Source organism: Meles meles, chromosome 1 (genome assembly GCF_922984935.1).
Source record: "Meles meles chromosome 1, mMelMel3.1 paternal haplotype, whole genome shotgun sequence".
Lineage (NCBI taxonomy): Eukaryota > Metazoa > Chordata > Mammalia > Carnivora > Mustelidae > Meles > Meles meles.
Window position 1 is genome coordinate 133150628 of NC_060066.1, and position 18215 is coordinate 133168842.

Genomic DNA, 18215 nt, shown 5'->3' on the forward strand with positions numbered 1-18215 from the left:
GTGCTTGTCATAGAAAGAGTCTGGAAATTTTCCTTCTGCTTCAATTTTTTGCAATAGCTTCAGGAGAATAGGTATTATTTCTTCTTTGAATGTTTGGTAGAATTTCCCAGGGAATCCATCAGGTCCTGGGCTCTTGTTTTTTGGGAGGTTTTGATCACTGCTTCAATCTCATTACTAGATATTGGTCTATTCAGGTTGTCAGTTTCTTCCTGTTTCAGTCTTGGAAGTTTATAGGTTTCCAAGAATGCATCCACTTTTTCTAGGTTGGTTAACTTATTGGCATATAACTGTTGATAATAATTTCTGATGATTGTTTCTATTTCCTTGGTATTATCATGATCTCTCCCCTTTCATTCATAATTTTATTAATTTGGGTTCTCTTTCTTTTCTTTTGGATAAGTTTTGCCACTGGTTTATCGATTTTATTGATTCTTTCAAAGATCCAGCTTCTAGTTTCGTTGATATGTTCTACTGTATCCCTACTTTCTAACTCATTGATTTCTGCTCTAATCTTGATTATTTCCCTTCTTTTGCGTGGGGTTGGCTTAATTTGTTGTTGATTTTCCAGTTCTTTAAATTCCCTAAGTTCTTTATACCTTAAAGTATAAAGAGAGTTGGTATATTTCGGATTTTTCAGGTTTTTTGAGTGAGGCTTGGATGGCTATGGAGTTCCCCCTTAGGACTGCCTAAGTCCTAAATTTTGAACCGATGTGTCTTCATTGTCGTTGTCATTGGTTTCCATAAATTGTTTAAGTTCTTCTTTGATTTCCTGGTTCATCCAAACATTCTTCAGCAGGAAGGTCGTTCGTTCCAAATGTTTGAATTCCTTCCAAACTTTTTCTTGTGGTTGAGCTCCAGTTTCAAAGCATTGTGGTTTGAGAATATGCAGGGAATAATCTCAGTTTTGAGATTGAGCCCTAATTTGTGACCCAGTATGTGGTCTATTCTGCAGAAGGTTCCATGTGCACTCGAGAAGAATGAGTATTCTGTTGTTTTAGGATGGAATATTCTGTATATATCTATGAGGTTCACCTGGTTCAGTGTGTCATTCAAAGCTCTATTTCTTTATTGATTTTCTGCTTGGACGATCTGCCTATTACTGAGAGTGGCATGTAAAGATGCCCTACAATTAATGTATTGATAGCAATATGACCCTTTATTTTGATTAACAGTTGGCATATGTAGTTGGCTGCTCCCATATTGGGGGCATAAATATTTACAATTGTTACATCTTCTTGGTGAATAGACCCTTTAAGAATGATATAGTATCCTTCTGTATCTCTGACTGCAGTCTTTAGCTTAAAATCTAATTTATTTGGTATGAGAATTGCTATCCCAGCTTTCTTTCGAGGTCTGTTGGCATGAAAGATCATTCTCCATCCCTTCACTTCCAGTCTGGATGTATCTTTAGGTTCCAAATGTGTCTCTTGTAAACATATAAATGGGTCCTATCGCTTCATCCACTCTGCAAACTCATGCCGTTTTATGGGAGCATTTATCTGTATTTTTAATAATGTGTATCATATATTTTCTTTGAAGAAAGAATTATATTCCAAAACAAAGTTATAAACCTTTATCTCCATTACAAATATTGTATATATATATGAAGGCATATTATGGATATGTAAAGGAAGTTCCATGAAGTCCCATATGGGATCTTAGATGGAAATTTGGCTCAGGGCTTAATGTATTTAGCCCTTGTATTTGAATAGTAATAATTCTTATACTGAGCTTGAAGTAGAGTGAATTTATTCTGAATTTAGCTACAAAACTTGAGTACTCAGTCCTATATTACTAAAGCCACTAGAGGAAGGTACTTAATATGTTGTAATCCATGTTTAAGAAAAATCAAGATGAACTATTACATATATAGAAGTACAGAGGACTAAAAGGAACAAAGACAAAAACAAAATGCTCAGCATGTGGCATTTTTCTAACATCATATATATTTAACAAATAATATTACGATTTCATAGTATATCGGCTATCGGAATGTTTTCGGTAGTTGTAGTTGTCTTGTAATAATAGCTTTAGTTACATGTTACACATTTCAGCTCAGTTTCCCAAGGCATAATGTAAACAAAATTTTAACTTTTTTGTCAAAGAGTCTTTTTCCTTGTTCTTTCTGAGTGAGATTTAGTTACTGATTAGACGACAAATGTTTGGGAGTCCAAGGCTTTTAGAAAAGGGAAAATTGACTAGGTTCCCCAGCACAGGAAGAGAAGAGTACTGGTGCCTGTCATTTCACTGAATATTATTATTATTGCTCTCTCATTTCCATCATGGAACTGCTGCCCAATGGCTATTATCCATCTTTCTCATAGTGTCCGTCCATAGTATGGTGAAGTCTTCCTGGTCCCAGTCCCAGTATATTAACACCAAGAGTCAAGTGACTTGTCTTTCCAGTTTTCAGTACACTGAAGTATAAATCAACTTTTTTTTGTTCTTCCCAGTTGCATAGTATTGCCTACTAAGGTGGAAATGGGCTGCAGAAATATGAAATATCTGTATTTCTTTACTGTACATTATGAACTCAGACATGTTCACTCTACTAGAGTGGAAGGATTGGGATGTCTTTGTTTATGTTTGATAAATCACATAGTGCCAATACTAAACTAAACTGCACACACACACACCACCTCAGGGAGGATGGGGTCTTTTCTGAATCTTTCTGCTGAAGCAGTAGATAAACTAAACCTAAAGTCAGGGATTCTGAGGATCATTTCCATGAATTAAGCCATCAGCAGGGCATTCCACAGCTCAACTTTGGAGATGGCGGTTTTGCTCTTTTTGCTAAAACTTTATTTAGAATGTTTGGACCTAGAGTTTTCTTTTATGGCTTGCCTTTATTATATATTGGTATCAAGGTTATTTATTTAATAAAATAAACAGTAAAACTTTCTATCTCTACAATGAGAAATAGTTTAATAAAAGAAAAAATCATCTATAAAAATTTAGAATAAATTGTAATTCAATAACTTTGGTATTAGATACATTTAATATGTGTTCTACTAGTTCTAATACAAATACACACTATTAGATACTATAAAGCACCTTTAATAGTATGTACTTACTTGATGTTTTAATTTGTTTTGTAATATTTGATATGTTCCAGAGTTCCGAATGTTAGTTATTAATCTCACTTTGTCCTCCGCTTATAAACTTCCAGACATTTATTCTATCTCCCAATATTAAAAGTAGATTAGTATTTTAGGAGAACAAGATGGCCCTGTATGACACAATCCCAGAGATCTTCTTCTCCTACTTTCCCTTTCTATTCTTTGCTTTGCCCTTTATATTCCAGAAACACTACATTTCCAGTAGGTCTTCACATGTAATCTGTTTTTCTATGCCCTTGAAGATGGTGCCACTTCTTTCATTCCCCTTTTACCTCAGAGACATTACGATCACAGTTGTTACTCATGCTGGCTCTGTAGTTAGACTATAAATGCAGTCTTGATAAATGTTGCCTAAGCCTTCTTGTTCCTTAGTATCATCATCTGTAAAATGAGGATACCAGTACTACTTCACAAGGCTAATTGTAAGGATTAAATGAGTCCATATATGAGGTATTTTGAAGAGAGCCTTGTGCTTAGTTAAGTACTCTGTACAGGTTATTTTTGATTATTGTTTCATGAGTAAAATTTGTTCTTCTTCTGTGATTCAGTTTAGAGGCTTTTGTTTTTAAGAACATGCTATCTTCAGAACCCAGAGAAGCCTACCAGGTGTTTATGCTTCCTTCTCTATGGTGGTAAATGAGAACAATATTGCAACAAAATATTTTACTTTAGGAAGGCTATACTGTCACACACCTGACAAGCAGAAATCTCAACTTCAATCCAGTGACTAGTCCTTGATCTTCTTAGGATTCATTGTCTGCCCTCTCAGTGCATGTGTCTCCAACATACTAGCCACCTCTTGCTCGTGCTGTCCGATATGCCTGGTGTTCTCAGTGTAATGGATCACTGTGATGTTCTGTGGGATGGCCAGATAGTTTCAGATTACATATATTATTACAGCAGAGAGTCGACATATTCCTGAGGCAAAACTATAAATGAATATTCTTATCTTTCCCCTATGAATGTGAACTCTTTCTGATTCCTTTTTCTCAGAAGCAGGATGGAAAAGGATACCCCATGCAGTGTACCTGTGGCCTTATTAATCTGCTTTAGCAATAATACCACATCCGTCACAGAAACTGCAATCAGGGGTACTCTTTGGTTGTGCCTGCAGTAGTTTACAGTTATTCTTCAGGAATCATCTGGTCTCGGTAGGAGCCAGCCTGGTGAATTACAGAGAAATATAACATGGGCCACCCCTATCTCTCCCCATCCTATCCATATTCCCCATATCCCCCAGGATATGGTGGTGTGTTTGATTTACTCTCTTGACTGGGATTTCAAAAGTTCTCTGGCCTTCCCATATTGTAGCTGTTATAGCTCTTACTGCACAGACCAGCAAGTGACCCAATGTGGGGATTACTTCACCTGACAAGTAGAGAAATTTTGCTTATGCAGTTGAATACTGGGGGAATGATCACTCCCTAGGGCTGTGATCTCAGTGGTCCCACAGGGAGCCAGAATTTTACTAGGGTCCATTTTTTTACCTTTTACTTGTAGTTCCCCACTCTTGTATCTCTAGGTATCAATGTCAGTGAAGAATCCGTGTCCCATGTCCTTAAAACGTGTGATTATTTGCTCTTTCTCCAGCTTACAGTCACCTGGGTAAATGGCCATAGTTCCCTTTGGAGAGGGACTAAGGGAATCATTACAGTATTAATTTGACAGGATGTTACAGGGTCCTTCTTCCTGGGGACTTGGCCACCCTCTGCAGTTAGTAGGTTCCAGATCTGAAAATCGGCTCTTGTCTGGGAACTGAACAAAGTATCATGACTTTTAATAGTGGTGTCTACCCTCTGCCTCTCAAGTCTATTCATCTTCCCTAGACACTGTCCTCTGTCAAAATTATATTATTTTAAAAAGCCCTATTAAAATCCTGCTACCTCTATTTATTCTCATCCTGTGAACTCAGCCATAATGAATCTCTCTGTCCTCTTGAATTCCTGCAGACATGTGCTGATCACACTTTGTTTTATATTATATTTATTTATGTACATCTTCTGCACAGATCTTCATTATACATTGAGGCAGAAACTGTGTCTCATTTATCATTTTATTGTTTAAAGTGTCCCACATAGTGCCTTGAACATACTAATCAAGCTATGAAAGTTTACTGACTTGATTTTAAATACACTAGCTTTCCTTCTGCTACTTCATTAAAAGGCAAAACTGCATTTAGTCCTTAAGCAAGACATGTTAGTGTTCTATTTATATACTGTTTTGTATATGTAAGCCTATATACTAGAAGACAAAAATATGTCCACATGTATATGGAATTTTTTATATATTGAGTTTCTGTTCTTTTTGATGTTAGAGTTTTAATTAATCAAATGCCAAAACATCATTATTGAAACATTTTTTCTTATAGATAATTTGTGGCAAAAGACTTTCAGCAAATGAAATAACTCTTAGCACTTTGAAAGAAGAAGGGTATAAAGCTGCTTTCATTGGAATAGGTGAGTAGCTTGCTTTTAAATATTTTTTCTTTATAATTTTAAAAAAATTTCCTGACAGTGTCCAGAATAACTGCCTATAGACATTTCCATGATAAAAGTTACATCTGTTTGGGGAGCAGGCAGGAATGAGTGGCTAAAGAAAGTTTTCTATTTATAACTGTGTTGTCTCACCTTCACTATGGGTAGACATTGCCAAGACCATTTTTAAACTTCCCCTTCTCTCCCTATGCCATCATTACCAGTGAACATCTCTAAAACACAAGATGTTCTTCAGTCATGCCATGGAAGCTCAGAATTTGGGCTTAATGATGTCTAGATGCTGTGGCGTTCTCTTTATGATAAAACCAATTGGCCAAATAGATAATAAAGGACAGAATTGGCTTGGGTTTTGTTTGTTCTATTCATCTTTTTCGAAAATTTCCTAAAGAATTTTCATATTTAGCTGAATTTTAAAGATGCTCAATTAAACTTTGTAAAGTCACATGGACAATGTAGAGGTGCTAAGGTACTTCACGTGTATCATGGCTGCCTGTTTTGTCTGCATGTTACACAGAGCTTGAGTGGTCTACCACTTTCTCCAATCACTTATTGTTTTACGGAAAGACCAGAGAGAGCAGAGTTGATTTAACTTAGTCTTTGTCTCATGAACTTTGTAGTCATGCTTTCATGTCCCCATACTGGGGACCGTTATGGCATACAAACTGAGTAAGTCCATCCGCTTGTCTTCCAGTTTGTCTTTCCTACAGTTCACACTCCTTAAATGTGAATAGCTAAATAATAAAGCTACATGCGATGAAAATTGTTCCACTTCTTTGAATGATCTCACACTGAATAACATTTGTTTTGGGGCTGTCCTTATTCAGATCAATCTAGAGTGAAATTATCAGGAATGCTTCTTAGTCCACTAAATTTTTCTTATCAAGATGCCATGTATTCACTTACTAGGTAATTGCTACCAAGTCTAAGACTATCTCTGTCACTCCGTTTATATAGATGAAAAGTTATGGAGAGAAAAATAAATTTTTATTGTAGCTTCTAGCTTCTAAATGTCTGTAACGAACCTCCTTCCTTCGGGAACTTGAGTCATCACTATTTCTCTATATTATCTTCATTTAAATACAGTAATCACTGTGTAGATCATGAATAGGGAGAAAGGTATGATATTTTCATAGGTTTCATTTTTAAAGGCACTACGTCAACTTTGGTTTTACTTTCAACTTACATTTGTATGGTGAATTAAGATACAAGAAGTAACATAAAGAAATAAGTCAGGCACCTATGAAGTATATTCTACTAATACCAGCAATTTTGGATCAGTAAGTTGCTGTTACTTCCAATAAGTACAGGTTCAAAGATGCTTTGTGAATAATGAATGGGAAATTTAGTGAGGCAATAGGTATGAAATTTTGGTGATGTTTTCAAAATAGCTATTTATAATTCACCACTGTGGTTTCCTACAGCAGTTGTACAGAAAAGATAGGTTTTCCACTGATGGAATAGTATATGTTAATGCAGTTTTGTGATCTCTACAAATGTTTTCTACAAAGAATCTCTGTACTGGAGAGATAAGTGCCAAGTAAATACATTGAAATATCTCCAAATTAATTGCAAAATCAGATTATAATAAAAATTTGAAACAATTAAGTGGTCTATCGGTCTGAGTGGTTTTAGCCATAGAAATATCTTCCATCTGTTAGAATCAATAATATTTTAATTTTTTAAAAATTTCATTAAATCTCCTTACATATGTTATCTGATAATGGCCCATCCGTTCACAATAATCCATTTCACTCTGCACCGAGGTGTGAATACTGCATTTCAAATGTGGAGTCCTTTCATATTTATGTTGCTGTGCATTTTCACGCTGGGAAGTGAATCTTTTGACATTTTGGTTTAGTGATGTGTAGAATGTAGTTATGTTCTATTTCAGTATTTTATATGAAATATATACAAGAAAGTTTCATCTTGTAAAAGAAAAAAAAAGCTCCTGTCTATAGAAGACAAGTAGCGTTACTTCCAGGAATTGTTTATTTGACACTCTTGATTGCCGAGTTGGGAATTTATGACCTTTCTATTACCATATAACTGCCTATTACTTGGACAGCCTCACATCCTTACATGCTTTTGTTCATTAGCTGCTTCTATACTGTAATTAAACTTCACTCACTTCATCTACCTTTTCCAACTCAGTTTGGAGAAGTCAATTTTGGAATAGGACTTCTACATTATTTAGAATGTGGATTTGGTCACTTTTAGAAAGGAAAATGTGGTTCAAACAGGATATATGTTTAGTCTTTCTCATCTAACAGTGTGAACCATCCTCAATGCTTGACTTCCATCTTTGATCAATTTAAGACACTCTGCCCACATTCCTGCTAACAAAAATGGGAAGTAAGGAAGGGAGCACTTTTCCTTTTAAGTTTATGACCCAGAAGTTGCACATATCAGTTTTGTTTTTATCTCATAGTCCACAGCCTGGTCACATAAACATGCCTAGCGGCAGAGGATGCTGGGAAATATAGTCTCTAGCAGGGTGGACATATGCCCCCATCAAATTTCTATTACTATAGGGAAGGGAATGTGTGATAAAAATAGAGATTGAAAAGAAATAAATGTCTCTGTGCCAAATGTGTGCATCATCATTGGTATTTGACACTTGGATTCCTTATTCAGGGAGCTGAGTAAAGCACTGAATAGCAAAGAATTCATTCTGAGAACTTAATGCTTACATATTGTCTGCATAGGTCACTTACTGAAAATGGAGAATTTTCTCTTTCTGTAGTTGGAAATACTATTTATAGATCATCTATATTCATAAATATTGTCCATTCTATGTTAGTTTGTCTGAAAGAAAAAAAGCCTTTTTTTGTGTGTTAAATATGACTTATGAAGGACAGCTTGATAAATTAATTGCACTAACAAATATATATTCTCACGTTCCCTGATTTTTAACAATATATATGATATTGCTGGTGAAAGTTGCTCACTTTCAGGTTTTTCCCTAACTAATGCTAACAGAGGCCATCAAAGAAATCATCACATTGAATATATACCATTGTGAGACTTACATCGTTTTACTCATGACAGCTTTAGTTTCTTCTAAGTGAAACAAAGATAAGTGATATAAAGCTCTGTATCTTTTTCTAATTGGAATGAGTTGTTTTGAGACAATTGGAATTTCTTAAAAGACTAAATTTTTTTTTTAAATAAAAGCACTTGCAGAGTGTGTTACTATAAATGTTCAGAAATAAGTTAGAACATCTACTGTGCAAGGCTCTTTCAAAGTATTTGGTCGTTCTCTTTGGTTGTTATTGAAATCTATATAATGGATTCCAAACATTGTTCCTTTTTTTAATTTTACAAAAATGAACACAAAAAATAGAAAATAAGTGTGTTGCTCATAGTTAGGGAAAGTGTTAATTTGTGAAAAATGTTTTCAGTTTGGTGTGTATTTGTTTTGGGTGTGTGTGCTTGCACATGTACCCTGCATATTACAAAAAAAATGTATTTTTTAAATGTAGCTTTAATAGTCAATGTTTGAAAGCCACTGATTTATGTTGTAAAGACCATGATGTACTAATTGCCTTTTTCCCATAGCATGCCCCAAACCTATCAATAAGTAATTGATGAGTGATATATGTAAGTATTTAATAACTGCAGTATTCTAGGCACTGTGGTAAAAATTAAAAATACAGAGAAATCAAATTCAGTTTTTAGCTTAATTTTAATTTCAATCATGAAAATTATAAGAGATTCAAACAGAACAATAGTATTGTATAATTTGAGGGGTGTGATGTAGTCAGAGTGGGCTGGACATAAGTATAATTTTTTCTTTTATCTTTTTTAAAGTTCTTTGGGTGATTTATTCTAGAGTCAGGTTTTAGAATATCTGTTCTAGATGACTGAAGAGTTGACTCTTTAGCCTTTGCTTCAGAGAAGCCCATGTTCTTTCCCTTTTCCAATAATTTACCTCTGGTATTCTCAGAAAACAGCAGTGGTGAAAAGATTAAACAAACATATAAGGAAAGGATCATCCACTAATACACCCTCAGAAAAATGGGAAAACTTCGTATAGTCTTCTGATGAGGTTTTTTGATTTGGGGTTTTTTTGTTTGTTTGTTTTTTCCTGAATTTTTGATTTTAATACTTGGGAGAGAGGATTACAGGGGAAATAGCAGTAATATCCGTTATTGCAGTCACAATAGAAACAAAGGGAGCAGGAACCTCAGGAAGATTTTATAGAGATAATAACTGTCTCACCACCAAATGCTTAAATCTGTATCTATTCCAAAGATTTCTCTGGAACTCACTTTTCACTATACCATTCCCCACCCTTACTGATACTGGACAACTGCTGTAGCCTCCTAACTAGTTTCCCCAGATATCATTATCCTTATAACAGAAATAGTGATCTTTCTAAAATGAGAGCTCGTGATGCCGTTCCCTCATTAAACCCTCTCTCCTTTGCCATAGCTTCCTATTTCCTTTGGATAGAGGAAAACCTCCTTAAAATAAGACTTTCAAGGCTCCTCATGGTTTGGTCAACATTGAGTTTATGTCTCCAGTCACTTTAAGCGTTAAATTGTGTGTTTCAGCCATCTTGAACTGTTTTCAGTTTTACCTCATCTAAAAATTTTTTTCTCAATATTTGGACATGGTGTTGCCTGGACCTACAACTGTCATTTTCTTATTTAAGTTGTTAGCCTACATGTTCTTTTTTCTACTTCGTGTAGTACTCTTCTAATGATCTAACCCTACCCTCACTCTTTAGTCTGGATAAATGAAGCTGCTTCCTTACCCTAATTCTCACACCACTGTGTTTTTGTTCCCTATCTGAATGTCCAGACTGGACTATATACTTTATTATAGCACTTTCCTGTGACTAGTTACATGTTTGTTTTAGTCATTAGAAGTCAAATTCTTGCAGGCTGAATATTCTTTCTGATTTGTCCATAGATCTGCAGTACCTACAAAAAAGTCTGCCATAAAATAGAAACTCTATAAGTATTTTTTAATTATTGATTTTTAATGCAACTGTTTTAACTATTTGCCAAAATAAATTGATAGGATATTGAAACATGTTGGCAATTGGGGGGGGGGGTATTCCAATATTGACCAAACCTAGGAGAAAGTAGATATTACATTATTATAAAACTGATATGATACTATAAATGAACTAAGTAGGATTAGTAACATTGATGGTAGTGATATTGGTTGTAGTAGTAGTAATAGCTAAAATATTGCATGCCCAATTCTTTTATTTTTATTTTTATTTTTTTTTAGATTTTTATTTGTTCATTTGACAGACAGAAATCACAAGTAGGCAGAGAGGCAGGCAGAAAGAGAGAGGAAGAAGCAGGCTCCCTGCCGAGCAGAGAGCCCCATGCGGGGCTCGATCCCAGGACTCTGACTGAGATCATGACCTGAGCCGAAGGCAGCAGCTTAACCCACTGAGCCACCCAGGTGCCCCAATTCTTTTTTTTTCTTTCAACTTTTACTATAATCTATGCCATTAACTCTTAAAATGGCCCTTAAGTGGGTAAGAAAATAAAGATTAAGAAAGCTTTAAGGAAACTAAGAAATGCAACTAAAACATGGAAAGCGGATTTTATAGAGAAGGTATGGAAATGTAACAAATGCAAACATCCATATTTGAACAGCAAAAGCTCTTACAGACACAATGACTGAAGGCCAACAAGTTATCCGATGACACCTGCCTACATTGAGTTGTCCAATTTAAGGATCATGACATGGGGACTGCATACTCTTGAAGAATTATTTTTTATATTTAGCCTCACTTTTCTTACTGTTACTACCAGTTGGCTTTTTTCACCAGTTACCTTAAGAAAATATATTTTTAAAATATGATGATTCTCAAATATTTTAACAGCTGAAGAAGAGATAATTACAATTAAGAAAGTCCATTGAGAAACTATGGTATTAAATTTGCTACACTGTGGCCTTTAGTTAAATCTCTTGTGCCTTCTTAGAGCCAGAATTCTTCTCTGTAAAAGTTATTCTTAATTAGCTTCTTAATCAGGAGTTTCTAAGTTGTACACAATCATGTATACTTTCTATTTATTTAGCAGGAAATGGAATAAGGTGTTTAGACCACACTCTTCTGTCCACAGATTAAAAACTGAAGTTGTTTAGGGATGTGCACAATTATAGTAGATTATTTTAAAGTAATAAAACTAATTTAATTTTTAAGCCAAAAAAAGGGCATGATTTTGACAGTCCACTTTAAAAAAAATTGTAATATTGTCTAATCTAGTGTCACTTATAAGTACTCAGGTATAATTGTGAGATGGCTCCCAAGAACTAAAAAATGAGGGAAATGGAATTCCAGCTGAGAGTCTATTCAATCATCATTTAATGAGTTCAAGCACAGTCCCCAGAAGGAGATAAAATGGATGTAGGGTAATTATTCTTTGATCATATTAACATATCTATAGAAACAGCATCTTGTTCTGCAGAAGCAGGTAATAAGGACTGGTCAATTTTGCAAGTATAGAAAGGAAAAAAAAAATCTGAGGAAATATTGGTGGTATCTCTTTAAACACACCTGAATAAATGGACCTGGAGTTCTTAGAGCCCATATCATGAAGATAAACAGATAAGTTTCTTTGCTTTAAAATGTCCTTGTTCTGATTCCAAGTTCACTAAGTTGGCACTGATTCCTGAACAGTTTGATTATATTAGGAGACGATGCTAATCATGTCAGTCAGAGTAATCCTGGTCCCCATGGTGGTTATCTCTGTTGCTCAAAATCATTCTGCTTCTCTTAGGAATATGGTACTCTAACATGACGAACTTTCCAAACCAGGTAACACTTCTTAAAAACAAGTTGTAACTGTCTCGAATATTTTTAGTGGCTGTCACTGCTTTCAGAATAAGTCCAGTTTTCTTTGTATGACTTTCAAAAGCTATAATAGCTGTCCAAATCTATCCCTTTCAAAAGCTATAATAGCTGTCCAAATCTATCCCTTTAGCCTTAAATCTACTACTTTATAGATCTTTCTTGCCACCAAATATCTGGGCATCCCTCAAAAGTAACCTGTACTCTTCCATCATTATATCTTGGCTCACAGTCTTGACTTTACTGAGAAAATTTTTTAGTCTGTCTCCATATGGTAAAGTCAATACTTACAATATTCATCTCAAATGCCACTTCTTACGTAAGGCACTCATACTCATCCTGCAAAGATAAATGTTTATTCTGTGTTCATATATAGCAAAATGTTTTCTACGTCATTTATAGAACTGAATATAGTTTTCCTTTTATTATTTTTGGTTGTGTGCATATACCCACTCCCTTGCCCCCCACACAAGCACAGTATATTAAAAACCTTTGAGTGCAGGGATTAGTTTTTTAAAATTGTAGCATTTTACAGGTTAGCCCATTTTGTAACATGAATATAGTATTACACCAGTAACATTTTTTGAAGTAAAATAATTGGAAGAATAAAAAGAAAAAAACAACTAAGGAAGAAGTGAAAAACAATGTAATAATTTCTTGAGAAGTTTCAAACTATTTGATCATTTAGCTCTCTTTTTTAAAGTCATCTATCTTTCCAAGTATTTTTTTTCTTTTTTTTAAGATTTCATTTATTTATTTGACAGAGATCACAAGTAGGCAGAGAGGCAGGCAGGGGTGGGGGTAGGGGACAGCAGGCTCCCTGCTGAGCAGAGAGCCGGATTTGAGGTTGATCCCAGGACCCTGGGATCATGACCTGAGCCAAAGGCAGAGGCTTTAACCCACTAAGCAACCCAGGTGCCCCTCCAGGTATCTTCTTATAGCTCTCTTGCTCTCTCTCTCTCTCTCTCCTTTTTTTTTTTTTTTTTTTTACAAAATACAAAAGACATATTCATGGTTTTGACTACTTACTCAAAGACAATGAATTAAATTCTAAATATTACAGTTTATGTCATTCTTATAGTTATATCTTATCATTGTATTAAATATTATATTCTGTGCTGAATATTAGGTATTGTCTTTGAGCATTTTGGTAAAGGTAATGTTATTTGCTTGAGGGTATTTAATAAGCATTGTATGATGAAAATGGTGGTATAAGAAAATCCTTTTTTTTCCCCCCTGCTGGTAGAATTCCTGGAATATTGTAGATTTTCTTAAATATCAATTGTATTATTGATTTAATTAACTGAAATATTCTATTTCTCCCATTTAACAGTAAAAAAGGATATAATTCATTTAGCCAAGAGGATTATTTTAAAATATTCTCTATGCCATATTTTAAATTAAACATTTGTATGAATGTAAATTTTATTTTAAATTATTGAACATTTTGTCCTCTAAATTTTTTTTAAAGACTATTTATTTATTTGACAGAAAGAGAGAGAGAGAGAGACTGAGAGAGAGGAAATACAAGCAGAGGGAGTGAGAGAGGGAGAAGCAGGCTTCCCACTGAGCAGGGAGCCTGATTCAGGGCTCCATCCTAGGTCCCTGGGATCATGACTTGAGCCTAAGGCAGATGCTTAATGACTGAGTCACCCAGGTGCCTCTGGGTTTCTTTTGATGGAGACATGGAGGGATTATTATTACATATATATGTATATATATGTAATGTGTGTGTGTATATATATATATATATATATATATTTCATGGCATGAAGATATATTTCACTAATATTAGTTATTTAAAGAAGGAGGAAAAAACTTTGGTTTTTTTTTTTCATTTTCAATGTTCAAGCACTACCCCTTTTTTTTTTTTTTTCAAGTAGTTCCCAGTAGCTTGATCAACTCTTGAAGAGCAAGCAATTGAAAAGGAACGCCTGGGTGGCTCAGTTGGTTAAGCATCTGTCTTCAGCTTAGGTCATGATCCTGGGGTCCTGAGATCCATTCCTGCATCTGGCTCCTTACTCTGTCTCTCTCTCTCTCAAATAAATAAAATCTTTGAAAAAAAAAAAAGTAATCAAAAAAAAGAGTTGCGGGGCGCCTGGGTGGCTCAGTGGTTTAGGCCACTGCCTTCGGCTCAGGTCACGATCTCAGGGTCCTGGGATCGAGTCCCGCATCGAGCTCTCTGCTCGGCAGGGAGCCTGCTTCCCTCTCACTCTCTCTGCTTGCCTCTCTGCCTACTTGTGATCTCTCTCTGTCAAATAAATAAATAAAATCTTTAAAAAAAAAAAAAAAAAAGAGTTGCAAAATTATTGAACTAACCAAAATGTTTTCTTTCAATTGCTGCTTATGGCTCCTGGTCACCTCCCCCCCCCCCCCCCCCCCCCCGCCTTCATGGTTGAAAAATATCATTTGAACTTTGAAGGGCATATTGTTGAACATACACTGCGGGCATCGTGTTGGGTTCTTTTTTTTTTTTTTCCACAAATGTAGTAATCATCATGTAGATCTTAAGTTATCCTCTGAAAGTAAAATGTTGATGTTGAAGAATAAACTTTGAGATAATTAACAAAATTAGAAGTCACTGAGGTAGTGGGTTTTGTCATACAAGAATCAAGGAACATCACAATATATAAACTCTTCCCCACAAATCCCCAATTCACTGAAGTTGAATCTGGAATTCATGACATTCAATACATATGTATGATATGTTAGTGGTTTCTAATTAGAGCTAGGAGACATACCACTAGATACCTTTGTTCACACTATAAACTGCACAACCCTGCTTATCTTATACTTTTACAAATCACTATATGCGAAATCTGGTAAAATTAGGGCCACCATTACACACAAGGAAAGAGGGATTAATAAGAGAGGCATGAAAAATGGTATGGAAATGGCAGAAGTTGATGCAAATTAGAAGAAATTAGGTATATTTCTACATATGCTTCAGATTTCCATCTACCAGTAATCTTTCCGAAGAATAGGAATGAGAAAATTTGCAGGCTAATTTGTGCATCTTATTTATCATTTATTTCATATTTATACAGGTTGGGCTATACCATCTTTGGCTAAATTGCATTAGATCAAATGCAATAATATTATTTTCATTGATATTTAAATAACACTTTCTTTGACATGAGATACTTAAAAACAGTATGTTTTAAAGGAAGATGGTTGCTTTTAAGAGGAGACTTCATTAAGACATTTTAAGTAATAAATCTGTTTTAGAAGAAATTCAATTAAAATTTATATCAAATAAGTTTTCACCAACCCTGCCTTTGAATTGTTTAAGGGGCATCTAGTGAATTCATACTGTCCTAAATTCCCCAAGGCTGTGTTGTGTGACACAGATTTACTTAAATGAATAAATAGAAATCAAGGGGATAGAATCTAGTTTGGTTATCCTTTCTCAATTTGTTAAACTCATATTTCTTGGCAATATTATTTAAATTATATAAGAATTAATATATGGGGAAGAATACTATAATCATAATTAATTTACATTATTAACTCAAATAACATAACCCTTTAGAGTAAATTATTAACTGTAGTTACTATGGACATTTAAGAAAAAATTTAAACAAAATTTTGATTTATTTATTTTCTTATCCCCAAATACATAAGAAATCTTGATGTGTTTTCATCTTCTGATTAACCATGCAGTGCCACCTGGTGTGCAGATGGAAAGAATATTACACATCAGAGGCTCTATTCACACCCACCCTCCCAAACACAAATTTAGATGGCAGAAAGTTAACAGATGTTCACTTTGCTAGTGTTATGGAGATAAGTTGCACATAAAACTCTTAATTCATAAATTAAATTTGGAGAAGAAGATATTGATACCTGGATGAATCAAAGTTTATGTGAATATGTCCAGTTTAGTGGAAGAAAGTTATACTTAATTGGAAAATTGCTTTCTTGGATCTCTAAGTTCCTATTTTGTGTTTCTACACTTTATTTTCTTGTGTATACAATATTTGTGTTTGTTGAGCCTTACTATCTCCATTTCACTGATAAATCTGTCAGTGCTAGAATGGAATGTTTCTTTTAATTTAACCACTGACTGATCATATTTTAACATATATTGTTATACTTCTACAATGTATATGTCTCTGGCTGTGTGCTAGGGATAATAGTTGGCAAAATAAATTTAAAAGGTTATTATTTATTTAGAAAAACAATGAAATACTTTTATGCAACTAGTAAATACAAATTTTGTATATGCAAATATAATAAATGCAGTGACTTAATTTCTTAGAGTATTGGCTAAATTTTTTGCATAAATTAATTCTCACAAAGTAATATCAGATTGATTTGGTGATATCTCCATTTCCTGTATGTATAAATTGTGTCAAGAGATGTTAAGTAATAATCTCAGTAGTGCAACCTGGATAAATTGAGGTACATCTGAAACCAAAATGATACTCTTATCCAGTCCTCTAAATTGGTGTTACTTATAAATAATTATTTTTTCTTAATTTATAAATTTCCTTTTTAAAATTCATTTTTTAAAATTGTAGTAAAATGCACATAAAGTTACCATCTTAACCATTTTTTAAGTGTACACTTATGGCATTAAGTACATTCATGTTTAATTAATAGAATTGATAAACCCCAGCCAGACTTATCAAAAAAAATTTAAATAAATAAAGGAGAAGAGAACCAAATAAATAAAATAAAATAAATAAAATCACAACTAACACCACAGATATGCAAACAATGATAAGATAATATTATGAAAAATTATATGCCAATAAATTGGGCAATCTGAAGAAATGGATACATTTTTAGAAACATATAAGCTATAAAAACTGAAACAGGAAGAAATAGATAGTATGAAGACCCATAACCAGAAAAGAAATTTAGTCAGCAATGAAAAATCTCCAAAAAAGCAAAAGTCCAGGGCCAGTTTCTCAAGGCAATTCTACCAAACGTTTAAAGAAGAGTTAATACATATTCTTCTCAAAGAGCTCCGAAAAATAGAAATGGAAGGAAAACTTCCAAACTCATTCTACAAAGCCAGCATTACCTTGATTCCAAAAACAAAACAAAGGCCCCACTACATTGAAGAATTACAGACCAATATCTCTGATGAACACGGATGCAAAAATTCTCAATGAGATACCAGCAAATCTAACCCAACAGTATATTAAAAGAATTATTCACCACAATCAAGTGGGATTTATTCCTGGGCTGCAAGAGTTGTTTAATATTTGCAAATCAATCAACATGATACACCACATAAGTAAAAACAAGGATAAGAACTATAGGGTCCTCTCAGTAGATGCAAAAAAAAAAAAAAAAAAAAAAAAAGATGAAAGAAAGAAAGAAATTGACAAAGTGCAGCATCCATTCTTGATAAAAAAACCCTGAACAAAGTAGGGATAAATGGAATGTATCTCAACATCATAAAGTCCATATATGACAGACCCACAGTTAATATCATCCTCAATGTGTAAAAACTGAGAGATTTTCCTCTACAGTCAGGAACAAGACAGGGATGTCCACTCTCACCACTATTATTTAACATAGTACAAGAAGTCCTACCTTCAGCAATCAGACGACAAAAAGAAATAAAAGGCATCCAAATTGGTTAGGAAGAAGTCAAACTTTCACTATTTGCAGATGGCATGATACTCTATGTAGAAAACCCAAAAGACTCTACCAAAAAATTGTTAAAACTGATACATAAATTCAGTAAAGTCATGGGATACAAAAATCAATGTACAGAAATCTGTTGCATTTCCGTATACCAATAATGAAACAGCAGAAAATGAA

The 18215-nt window shown here is 34.2% G+C and overlaps 1 protein-coding gene across 1 annotated transcript in view; it reads left to right on the forward strand.

Annotated features, from left to right (window-relative positions):
* Positions 1–18215, forward strand: part of DPYD (dihydropyrimidine dehydrogenase) — an 868613-nt gene that overhangs the window by 269111 nt on the left and 581287 nt on the right. The window contains exon 8 of the mRNA XM_046016334.1: positions 5488–5575. Coding sequence (XP_045872290.1) covers positions 5488–5575 — 88 coding nt within the window. The remainder of the gene's footprint in view (positions 1–5487; positions 5576–18215) is intronic.